The sequence below is a fragment of the Onychostoma macrolepis genome, chromosome 11, assembly GCF_012432095.1.
Source record: "Onychostoma macrolepis isolate SWU-2019 chromosome 11, ASM1243209v1, whole genome shotgun sequence".
Taxonomy (NCBI): domain Eukaryota; kingdom Metazoa; phylum Chordata; class Actinopteri; order Cypriniformes; family Cyprinidae; genus Onychostoma; species Onychostoma macrolepis.
The window spans coordinates 7,142,993-7,156,063 of NC_081165.1; the positions used below are offsets into that span (position 1 = coordinate 7,142,993).

Genomic DNA, 13,071 nt, shown 5'->3' on the forward strand with positions numbered 1-13,071 from the left:
ATGTCTGTTTTGCTTCAGGCCACATCAACATGAAGCCAGAGCTTTCCTTATCCAATCTTTTTTTTCCTCGTCTCAAGAAATATCTGTGTACACACGAAACCACTCAACCGACTCAAAATACTGTAGTATACATGCCAGACCAATATGTGGTGCTGTAATTCTGCCATAGAGATACACTAAAAACGGAGAAGAAGACTTGGAGCATGCTCATAAACCTTGCGTGCTGTATGCAAACCCAACACAACAACAAGAAAACGAACATGGAACAATACATTTATTAATCTGTGTTAATGTTAGTTAATAAAAAGGTAATCATTCAGTTTGCTCATGTTGTTGTTGCTGTTACGTGACGTAGTGGTGTCTGACTAGGGGCCAGACGTGGAGTGATGACATCATCATTTCACAAAATATACAGATTGGCTGTACACACAAAAATGCAAGGGTGTCGTTTTCAGATTTATCCACTCTGGGACCCGTTTTCAAAAAACAGCGGTTTCTTGTATCCTCGTGGTTAGTGCGTTTACATACAGCACAGCTGTGCTTACAGTGACCTGAGTCTCGAGGTCCTGCTCCTCTCTCTCCTCCCAGTGCTTTCCTGTCATCTCTCTCTACTGTCCTATCTATAAAAAGCATAAAATAGTGGTTTCACGCTCCCAAAATGCCAGATCCGTCTCTGGATGAAACACAGATATGATACAAATGCAACTAAACACGTCTCCGTGTGGACGGGTGATTGCTCAGATCTGATTGGTCCAATTTCAGTTTGAGATCTCTAACTCAGAACATAACCTCCCCCGGAACAGGTTAGCTGTGGAGTGTAAGTTACTATGGCAATGAGCGCAGGCAATAGCTAAAAGCCAAGCTACTTTCATGACTTTCTAACATTTACAGATGAAAAATATACCTGTGATGTGTTAGTTATGAACTGAGGAAAACACAATGTCTCAAATGCATTAAACAGCACAGATATTCGCTGTTTGTCATGGTGGATTGATTTGATCCATGATCGACATTAAAGGCTGTTTAAGAATAAGCATGCACATTAAATTATCCTGACCGATTGAACCTGGATCTAATTAGTGAAATTGTGTGAACTGAAATTGTCGTTTATGAATCTGCTTTAATCCCGATTGATTTGTTAGGTTATTTCAAGTCAGGTTTTGGACTTTAATCCCTGCTTTTCTTTTATGAAACAGTGATTCTGGTGATTCTCTTGTGTTCCTTGGGCTACTTATTAAAAGACCATTGTGGATTATTTCTTTGTCGTCATGCACTCATTTATAAGCATGAGTGTGACAATAAATGTGAAAAAGGCCCATTGCACTCTCTTTCTAATTTGTGTCTGTGTAGAAGATGCATGCGAACAAACCATTTAAGCTATTAACCCTTATTTTATATTTAAAAAACAACAACAACAAAAAAACAAGCTGAATTATATTTTTCATTTCTCTTTATTACTTTTTAAATAGAAAATCAAATGATACGGACCCAATGTAAAGGATATGTCATCATATTGTAGCATACATGTGACATGCTAATAATCCAGCACTGTATATAATGTAAATTGTTGATTGGCCAGGCAAAGCTAAATGACCACATCATTAATTAGACAATGTAATCACACATTTCAAAGGTGCACAACAGACTCATGGCAACATCTTTGAGTGTGACCATTAATTGTACATGTAAGTTTGAAGAGTATGCAGGTTGCTAAAATGTAGCTGAGTTGTTCGTGGTTGTTTGAGGAATGCTAAATGGTTTCTAAGGTGTTCTGAGTGGTTGCTAGGTTGTTGCTAAAGTTAGGTGGTCACTAGGCAGTCACTAGAATGATCTGAGGGGTTGATAAGCAGTGGTGGTTAAGGTGCTCTATGTGGCTGTAAGAAAGTATAGCAGGTTAACGGGTTTGCATGTGTTTACATCTGAACGGTCTGATCTTCTTGGACAGCATCAAGCAGCTTCTTTTGCAGTGAGAAACCACTCCTGCTCTCGGCCGTCAGACTTCAGACACGTCCACGGTGTCATTTTCAGAAGGTGTGCCAGTTCCTTCATACCAGCCGCAGGAGCCATCGCTGTGTCTGATGCAGGCAGACTCCTGAACCGACTCGCCGTCCTCAAACGGCCATAAGGATGACCAGTCTGTCAGTATGCACTCATTTTTGGTGCTGGGTTGACAGGGCTTTTCAATGCAGGTAGAGATCTGTAGAGATCACAGTTTCAGAGATTATAAAATAATATCATTTTTGTGTAACACTTTAATTTAGGGACCAGTTTGCACTATGAGCTAGTAGCTTATTAGCATGCACATTTCTAGCATATTGGCTAGGACACTGCTGCATGACCATATTTTAAATTCCTTAATCTAAACCCATACCTAAACTTTTATAAGCAGCGAATTAGGAGTTTATTGAGGTAAATGTCGTAGTTAATAGTGAGAACTGGTCCCCAAACTAAAGTATGACGAATTTGTGTTCATTCAAACCTTCATAAATAAGTGGATAGACTAGTCACTAAAAATGTCCTCTCAGTTGGATTAGTGATGTTCTAAGTATTATAGAACCTGTTTAATTGACTTTTGTCCTGTCCATGTGTGTAATATTGGTTAGTATTAGATGTAAAAAATAAAAAAGTAATTAAGTGGAATGACATGATATAATTGAGTGATCATAATGTTTGGATCATTCATTGTCAACTAAATTGAAATAAATATTTGAAATAGTTTATTACCATGCAGGTACAGCCCGTCTGATATCTGTATTTGAGGTTCTCTTTTTGCATTAAGGAGAGTTTGTTCCAGAGCTCAAGATAGTCGCACATTGAAACGAAGAATCCCTCAGGCGTGATGCTTCCTGTGAGATAACAAACATACAGTATCATAAATGTGAATATTGTTTTATTTTCCCTGAGCTCCACCTATACAGTGTTAGTCAGTGAGTCACAGTGTTTGAGGCAGATAGAGTTATAGATATAGTTAGAATATACTGTATAAGTTTATCTGAGTCGGGAGATGATCAGAACTGCTGCTCTTTTTGCTATGGTTTCATATCAGGCTACCAGCTAACGTAAACTTTCAAGATATTTCAATGATTTAAATGACACCAGAAAGTGTCTAAAATAACTTGCAATCCAATGGTGATCACCATATTGTCACGCCCCTGGACTGTCTTGTGTGTGTTTTGCTCCCCATGTGCTCTGTGTGACCTAGTTTCTGCCATTGTCTATTATTAGCTAATCACCTTCATTGTGTTCACCTGTCTGCCCCTCGTTATCTGCGCTATATTAGTTGCTGTCCATTTAGTTCTAGTTTGTCGGTTATTGTTGATGTTACCCTGTGTGTGAACCTCCTCATCTCAAGTTATATTAAATCTCTTATTCCCTTTGAACCTTCGTCTTCGCGTATATTGTGTGTGCACTACCCAGAACCGTGACACATATGAAGCAGAAATATATTTATACAATGCTAAAGGCACATATGCTAACCATTGCCATAATAAATGCACTATGCTCATGAAAATATCAGAGACCAATTGAAGCACATATATGATTGCACTTGTGTATTTATTCATTTTCTAGTTTCTTCTGTCTCGTCCCTGTGTCTTTGTTGATGATGAACTTCTGCATCCACATATTTAATCAATTACATCATAACTCCGGTTTTCTGTTTGTCAGCTCAAACCTCCTCAGATTGCATTATTTATTGGTAAATTAGTATAACTGATCATTCTTTCTAAAGAAATATGACGTAAACATATGAGAGCTTATCAGTATTTTTCTAAATGTGTACGCCTTTGGACTTAAATCTCAAACAAAGTTAGTTTGTGCATTCCTGCGATCAAATAAAGGAAAGCAGGTGCAACTGAACAAGTATGTGTTCTCTTTTTATCTAAAATATGTTGACTCAGCATGATTGATGTGTACTACAAATGAATAAACTACTGTCACTACAAAAAAATTTTAAATCATTGGTCAAGTATTGTCCAGTTCTGTCATGTTTTTTTTGCAGTGTAGCTGGTTTTCCTTGCTGGTGAATTGGAGGGTTTGTGTGCTCGTTCTGTGGAGGCAGGTTTTAGAGAAACGCTGTGGCATTACAGGCCAGACGGTGAGACACAGCTTGATTTTGGCCTGGCAGCTTGAGATAATAAATGCTCTTCTTGGCTATAGGAGAGACATGTTCTGTTCTCAAAGGATTTTTCTTTATTACAATGAACTCTCATTTTCAAAAGTCCAAGAAACATTTGGTAGTTTTGTGAAAACACCCTAAAAGCTTTTACCTGAAAGCAGATACTGTCCACGGCTCAGTCTGATCCCGCACATTGAAGACATCTCATTCGTATAGACATGCTGAATTTCATTTATTCTGTCAAAACCCTTGAACACCTGCAAAAACAAGATTTTTGTCATTTTTGTAGTCACCATATTACATTTTTATTTGGCTATTTGAACCTCTGTTTATTTTATACTGTACTGACGGCGTATATTATAATTAATCGTTACCCTAAACCTTGCCATTTTGGGTCTGCTGATCCATTTTCAAAAAAAAAAATGTAAATTAAAATAAATGCCCCTGTGAGCTGATATAGGATGGGTATAGAGAGAAGAATGAGATTGGAAAAGGCGGATTTGAACTTGGGTCACTAAAACTTTCTCAACTCTAGTCTTCATGATACTTACAGTTTCTGGCTAGCCAAATAAAGTTTGGTTTGGTTCGACCGGACTATTGTTGTGCTACTAGCCCAGCTGGATGGCAGAGTTATTACTTAGTGCAAATAGTCACAGTTTTTTATTTATTTTTTTATTTAATTTTATTATTATAATGCTTATCTGTGAACCTTTTTTTCTTTGATCTGAAGTGTCTTTTCATATAGAGATACCCACACTGCCTTTTTCAGTCTATACACTACAAGCTAATTGACAAGAAAGAGACTGTAACTCGTTTCAATGCTGGTCTATTTGGATGGGAGGCCAGGATTGGATGCAATTTTCCCAGCAGAACATTTTTGTGATCATCAAGTTTAGCTCACCTCTATCACTTGGATTTCATATTGAATTTTTCCCATGCCAGGTATATTTTCATCGCTGTGTATGATCTTCTCCCCAGTTACCTCGGCTTGCATCACTAATCAGAAACGAGTCAGATGTTATTACTAGTGCGTGACGCTGAAAGCAAAGGAATCATTTCAGTGAAATCAGTTTCTTCTGTTAGAAACATGCACAGGCTTCATCATGTATATGCTTAATAATGGCCTTAGTCTCCTTGTTTCTTAAGGTCAATAACCATGTCAGAACATTAACATTTGACAGCAATTTCCATTTTTAAAAACCACATTACAGTATGTGCTTAGCATACAAGTGTTCAGAGTGTAACTTACTGTGTACAGGAATCATTTCAGGATTTTCTTATTAACTCTTATTGACAGAAATGTCTTGGTGCTACCCCAGCATAGCTTAGAAATTCGATTACTAAATACATAGTGAAAGAAAGCACTAAATACAGTCCAGCTTGATGTACCTAAAACTCTCTCACAGGTAACCCACATACTGTTACCTTCAAGAGCTGATAAACTGTATCTCGCCGTTTTAATCTGGCTTTATTTGGTCAATTTTACTATATTTGATATTTTATGTGAACATTATTTTGAAATGCTACTAATAATAATTTTTTTTTTTTAAACTTTGTGTCCCATTTTCAATCAAAGTCATGTGGTATGTGACACATCTGCTGTTCATGGTTTCTTTTTCCTTTTTGATACTTGTTTTGTTGGTTTCTAGGTTTCTGAGTACATTCTCGTTTGTTACAATATTTACTGATTTTGTTCACCTGTGTCTCATTTGTGACCATGGAGCACAAAAGCAGTCATAAGCAGCACAGGTATATTTGTAGCAATAAGCAACAATACATTGTATGGGTCAAAATTATACATTTTTCTTTTATGCCAAAATTCATTAGGATATTAAGTAAAGATCATGTCCCATGAAGATATTTTATGAATTTCCTACTGTAAATATATCAAAAATTAATTTTTGATTAGTAATATGCATTGCTAAGAACTTAATTTGGAACAACTTTAAAGGTGATTTTCTCAATATTTAGATTTTTTTGCACCCTCAGATTCCAGATTTTCAATTAGTTGTACCTCAGCCAAATATTGTCCGATCCTAACAAACCATACATCAATGGAAAGCTTATTAATCAGCTTTCAGATGATGTATACACCTCAATTTTAAAAAATTGACCCTTATGACTGGTTTTGGGGTCCAGGGTCACATTTAATTCTTTATTTGGTATTGATGTACTTATAGCCTTCGGTTTCAGTTGCTCATTGTCCATTTTTCTATGTGTGAGCTGGTTTGCAGTTCTGCAGTGGTTCCTTGTGTTCCTGAGGGTTTCGTTTAATGAAGATATAATGCGTATTTAGATCTTCGCCTGAACTCTTCCCTGCCCACAAACAGCCCATGACAAATAAATGGGCCATTTGAAAGGCATTGATCTGCCTGTGATCACCAAAGATGATCGCTCTTTTGATGACCATATCAGTATGACATTTTCTGATGATTCCCTGATTGCTTGGTCTGAATGAAACTCTGAAATCCATCCTATGTGAGTTTTATCGAGTGACGCTCGATCCCAGGATCTGTTTAACCACCAGCGAGGAGGATAAAAAAGCAGATCAAGTAGCCCACCATGGACCCTAAGCCAAGTTTTGCCTGTGTTGTGTTCTCAGAGATTCTTATTTTGAAGTGTATTTCTATCTGTTGCTCATGGTCTCTCTTCTCATGTGTTTAGGTACTATTTTGTTGGTTCCTAGGCTTCTGAGTATGTTCACCTACACTGTATTTTGATAGTGTTAGCAGTTAAGCACAGTCTACTAATACTCTAATGCAGGAGACCTCAACTCTGGACCTCGAGGTCTACTTTCCTGCAAAGTTTAGTTCCAACCCTAATCAAACATTTATTTGCTGAAAGTGGTCATCTCAGACAACTTTCTTTGCCTTTGACCCTGTAACATCTTCTGCTGCGTTAGGAGATCAGTTTGCCTAGAATGATAGAATTTGGCATTGAATTACACAGCGAAAGAGCTAAAACATCTTTTGGTTGTAAATGAGTGGGATGGTACACTGATAGTTGTTTTCTAGTTGATGGATTATGTGGATTTACTGCATTCGCTCAGTGAATACTACAGGAATCTGCATGTCTTTATAACCTCATGCCGGTCATTCCATGCCTTATTGTTCCAGAACAAAGACTGGAATGCCAAAGCAGCTCTGACGCACTGAAGCAGGGATTCAAAACAACTCTTTCGTTCTCTGAGTGAAACACATTTAGCAGAATATTTAAACAAGTGAGCTGCAAAAGTCTTGTTTTTCAGAAAATATCTCAACATTTTTAAAACTAGATAAATGTACCTGAGAATCAAAAACTTGTTTTCAGAGAACACATCTTGAATATCAATGTTTTGTTTTTGTCTTTTGTCTAGACGTCTTTCATTTTTGTTTGAAAAACTATAGAACAAGACTGGATAAGGTAGATTCTCTGAAACAAAATCTTGCCTTATTTCAACACCTGCTTCTCTGGTAAACTAGATAGACTAGGTAGGTAGACTAGATATTTTGTCCTGGAAAACAAGATCTGCTGTTTAAGCTGTAAGTGACTGACTCTGTAATAAGTCAATGTAAAGATGTGTTTTCACAATGCTGAATGAACCTGGATTTCTGACAGCAAATAAAATATAATCCAATAATAATATTATTATAATAATAATTATAATCCAAGAAGAACGCATTCAGTTCTTCCCAACACAATAGTCAATGACCTCAATCATGACTTTATTCGTTCAAATTACATAATTACACATAGTTTTAAAGCCATAACGAGAGCTAATTAAAAAGTAAATGCCTGTCCAAGGTGACTAAGAAACTAGATTGCTGAACAGTGATTTGTTACAGCACTTATTCAAAATTACAGAGAACCGAGAACTGTTATAAAAAGTTTAATAGGTACACCAGATCATTGTGAAATAAGTAAACTACTCTTTCCTTAATGAGGCAACAATTAAATATCGCCTTGATTCTGATCATTATTTGCGCATTAATTACAATTTTAATGTTTGACACATTGCAGTGACACAACAGTGTCCTGAACCTAAATCTGTTGAGATCCACTCTGTTCACAAGCCGTTCCTTGTAAGTCCTCACTGTTGACAGACAAGATTATGGAATAGATGGAATAGATTATGCAAAAGATTATGGAAGATTACGTAACAGTGTAATGTCCTTGATAGATTTGTCACGGTCGACATCCTGTTGACTGCCACTTTACTTTGGCAAAGCTATGAAAATAAAGGGCATAAGCTGGGGTTTGTTAGACGTACGTACCTATGTCAGACATGCAGAAGAGCTGCTGAGGGTGTCCAGGAGCACAGCTGCAGCCCTCGACCTGCTCCTTCAGTGCCACAGACAAGAAGAACAGCAGCGCTAGAGTCACAGCAGCAGACATGCTCACGCAGGAGAAATGATCAGCTATACCAAAGACACTTCTTGTGTTCCTCCGTCCGTCCGTCTGTGGTGATCTCCTTCTCTCTGCAGCCGCTGCCGGAGTCTTATAGCTTTCATGTCTGGCGGAGGAAAGGACCACCCTTCTAACTAAACAAACCCCACCCTCTACAAACACACACACGTTGGTTTTTATGGTTTACGGGGACTCCCCACAGATGTAATGCTTTTTATACTGGACAAACTGTATTTTCTATGACCCTACACTTAAATCCACCCTTCACAGGAAACTTTTTTTAGATTTTCAGAAAAACACCATGTAGTATGTTTTTTAAGCTTTTTGAATTATGGGGACATAAACCACATAAACCACCTTCATGATGTAATCCCTATGATTTGTGTCCTCATAAACCATATAAACAAGCACACACACTAGGATTGGTGGATCTGACTCTTTATGCCATCAGTTCCCCATGGAAATGCTGCGTTACACTCAGAGATGTCAGATAACGGAAGTCAAATTGTTTGTCATGTTGCGTGCAATGTTAACGATCAGTCGCTTGTGGTTAGGACATAAAACTCGTCTTGTTCACAAACGCTTGATTGCTAGACTGCATATGATGAGCCGGATTTGGTAATTGTCAGCAACATGCCTGTTTCTGAAGAATTATAAATGACTAACAGATGCTGAAACAATAAAAGTTTTTATTGGCCTGTATCTGGGATTAAATGGGATTAAACCCAGTTCCTGGATCCTTTCGAAAAGTCAGTAACCAATGCAAACATGGATCATGCGTATTAAAGAAAGTCAACAGTGAAAACAATGAATCTGTGTTTCAGATCTCAATGCCAACATTCCCTGTGGTGGTGAAGATCGGACATGCCCACTCTGGAATGGGGAAGGTACGATAAAATGTTTGAAAACAGCTCTTCAAAAGGTCGGAGTTAAATTTTATCCATGTGCACGTGTTACTTTATTATTATTTGTTTACTATTATTGTTTTTGTTAATATTTCATTTCTGTGTTTTCATTTTAATTTCAGTTTTTAGTCATTTATAGTATTCTTTTGTAATTTTACTATGTGCTTTTGATTTTATTGGGTTACACTTTATTTTATGGTGTCTTTGTTACAGTGTAATTATACATTTAAGTACTGAGTAATATTAATTAACTACATGTACTTACTATATGGGTTAGGATTAGGGTTTGGCTTAGTGTTACTTGCATGTAATTATGCATAATTTATTGTTATTATAACAGTAAGTGCATGTAACGTGTAACAAGGACACCTTAAAATAAAGTGTTACCTTTTACTTTTTTTAAATTACCATTTAAGTTTCATTTATTTTTATTTCTATTATAATAGTATTTTTAACCCTTAACTATCCCGTATACGGGACGCCTAAGTTTACTTCTCTATATTACAATTAAATCCTAATGTAATCATGACAAACTATATATCATTGGAAAGTTCTAAGACTCCTAAGCAGATATTTTACCATTTTTTGTTGTTACAAATTATGTAGTAACAGTAATAGATTCATTTATGAAAGCCATTTTGAAATCGGACATCGCGTTATAGAAACGGTACTTCAAAATGTTTTAGCGGGGGTGTCATATTATAAAATGTATTACGGTCTTTTAGAATCAAAACTTTTATAATCTTGACAAAATACATATCGTATTTTGTTATAGATGTAATATTTGCATAGATGTTTAATTTGTGGTGAATAATTTAAAGTACTCCAAATTCAATAACTTTAGGACAATGTTAAGAACAAATTAATGTACCTGTGCATGTGTTGTAAATTAGGCGTATGTTCTTGTGAGAAGTTCTCTGTGCATACATACTAATAATGCACACAACTATTAGTGAATGACACCCAGTGTCTTAACCATGGTATTGTTGACCTGTTTTCCTTTAAAAGAGCCGATAGAGTAAGTGTTTAATACTTCCTTCAAAGCTGCTGATTTCACCGAAATTACACACTTCACCCAATTCATCCATTAATGAGTCTTAGCCCATTGATAACAGGACAACATATTAATGGAACTTTGCCTTGGCAGGTGAAAGTTGACAATCACAGTGACTTCCAAGACATTGCGAGTGTTGTGGCCATCACTCAAACCTACACCACCACAGAGCCTTTCATTGATGCTAAATACGACATCAGGGTCCAGAAGATCGGTTCTGACTACAAAGCGTACATGTAAGTACAGCTGCACCAACACAGCTTACAGAAATAGATAATCTATGCCAAGCTGGTAGACCCTCGAGTCATTCCTGATCCATGAATTCACAATTAATGAAGCTTTCAAGCTTCAAAAAGGATGCAGAGAATGATCACAAAAAATCAAATCACAAAATATCATATCATAATAGCAGTCTATGCATCTTCTGATGTCATACAATAGCAAATGATCATTTTCTGGTGAAGCATTCCTTTGATAATGATTGGTGAAATCATTGAATATGTGTTACAGTATGTGCTGTGTGAAATGATAAATGATTTTGATTCACAGGAGAACATCTATCTCTGGCAACTGGAAATCAAACACTGGCTCTGCCATGCTGGAGCAAGTAGCCATGACTGACAAGTGAGTAAGACAGACAGAAACGCTTTGGAAGAACTTGCTGTAATGGTGCAGTCTTTTAGTCCATGTACAGTAATGCTGTCTTTATGCTAGTGCACAATAAAACACTTTTAATACATAATGCAAAAATGACAGCAATATGACAGCAGAAAGGAAGTCGTAGATTCCATAAAAAGCCATTAAAATAAGCCACCTGTCTTACGATCAAGGCCTGGTTTTGCTCTGGAAAATGCATGTGTATCAGATAACCGATAGGAAGTAAGAATGCTAAATGTATGATGAAATAGTTGATAAAACTGAAAGTCTGTAATCACTCAGAGGTGCCACGATATCTGGTAAAAAGCACTTCATCAGGAAAATATCTGTAAAACAAAAACGGGTTTAACTTACATTCGAAATCATGAACATCTTAAAGACATTTTCGTATTTGAGCATCTGGAAATAAAAGCAGTCCATGCTTGTTTTTTACAGCAATAATCTCATATTAATACATTCTGGAATTGATTAATTAACAGAAGTTATTCAGAAGTATATTGCTGAACCAACATTGTTTGAATGACGGATGTGCTACAAAAATACTGTGCTTTTGGGAAACAGTCATGACTAGCTAATTAATTTCTCCACCAATGCATTATACTACAGTAGTTAAGTAAGTTATGACAGGGTTGTACAGGAAACACATCCCAGATTGGCTTTTACAGACCGGAAAGAACAAGCTACAGAATTGCTTCAGAGTTTATTAGTCCAGTCAATGTAGCGTTGGAAAGAAAAACTGTGCATATGCTGCCAAATGATACAAAACAAATTATGCATATGCACTGTGCAAATACTGTACGTTAGTTGCTGATTAAATTAATAAGTCAAAATGATCTGAGAGAATAACTCAAAGACAGAGCGTGCATGCTGATTCAGCCAAGTGATCCAAATCTAACAAATCATGAAGGCAAAAATATCATCCTGGGTTGCCACATGACAAGCTGAACAACCTTGTTAGCAAAAAATAAATATTTTCTCCAAATAGTCAATTTCTATGACATTAGTTTAAGTCACAGCTATAACATCCAGTAGCAGGAAGGAAACAAAATGAGCAGTACTGACAATTCTGTGAGAATCATACTAAAGTAGATCAGGATGTTGAAATGGGTGTTCAACAGGCAGTTCATTTTATAATTCAATGTGAAGCGATCAGAAGCCAGGAACTGGGAAAGTGAAAGCTCTTCTGTCCTGCAGATATAAGCTGTGGGTGGACGCCTGTGCGGATGTCTTTGGAGGTCTGGACATCTGTGCTGTTAAAGCCATACATGGAAAGGACGGAAAGGACTATATCACTGAGGTGAGAACGTAGTGACACAAACACTGATTCAAACCACCTGACCTCTTATGTTGTCGCATGTGCGCTGATAGTAGAAGATCAACACCAGACAATGAGACAGAAATGTGTAATAAGTTAGAAGATTATGGTTATGAGAGGAGGCGTTGACCACAGTGTCTGAGCATTGTGCCTGGACACAGACAAATGGGTGCATGCTTTGTGAGGTTTTGCAGAAAACACATAAATCCTTGCCAAATCCATTGTTAGGAATGTGAGTCATTGCAATTGTTCTTTGGAAACTCACTTTTTTTGCTCATGCGAGAGAAGAACTTAAGTGTTTATGTTCTAAGGACACTCCTATAGTCTTTCATTTCCTGCTAATATCCACACATGTTCAGGTCATTTGCTTTATACTCGGCATTAAGCACCAAATTTGACCAAAACAAGATTACGAACAGTTCGTAAAATTCTGCCAAAAGCAGCCAGTAAACCCAGTCACATTAGACAGGCGTCACTGATGTGATGTCAGCTCACAATGATTTAACCACAGTGTGTTTTGTTCTAAGTAAAAATAAATAGGTTTTGTTATGTTGTACTGTCGTGATATTTTAGAACTCCATCCCAGCCTTACAGCAAAACCATTTTAAACAATATAACACATAACATCCAGATTACT

General features: G+C 36.9%; 2 protein-coding genes across 2 annotated transcripts in view; one reads left to right on the top strand and one right to left on the bottom strand.

Annotated features, from left to right (window-relative positions):
- Positions 1–13,071, top strand: part of syn2b (synapsin IIb) — a 127,142-nt gene that overhangs the window by 102,611 nt on the left and 11,460 nt on the right. Inside the window, exons 6-9 of the mRNA XM_058791244.1 lie at positions 9,328–9,390; positions 10,556–10,698; positions 11,012–11,086; positions 12,314–12,416. Of these exons, the coding sequence (XP_058647227.1) occupies positions 9,328–9,390; positions 10,556–10,698; positions 11,012–11,086; positions 12,314–12,416 (384 nt within the window). The remainder of the gene's footprint in view (positions 1–9,327; positions 9,391–10,555; positions 10,699–11,011; positions 11,087–12,313; positions 12,417–13,071) is intronic.
- LOC131549260 (metalloproteinase inhibitor 4-like) lies at positions 1,433–8,597 on the bottom strand. The gene is made up of 5 exons (XM_058791269.1): positions 8,371–8,597; positions 5,019–5,113; positions 4,269–4,374; positions 2,725–2,846; positions 1,433–2,197 (listed from the first exon to the last, which is right to left on the bottom strand). The coding sequence occupies exons 1-5, from the start codon at positions 8,489–8,491 to the stop codon at positions 1,994–1,996; spliced, it is 648 nt and encodes a 215-aa protein (XP_058647252.1). The 5' UTR covers positions 8,492–8,597; the 3' UTR covers positions 1,433–1,993.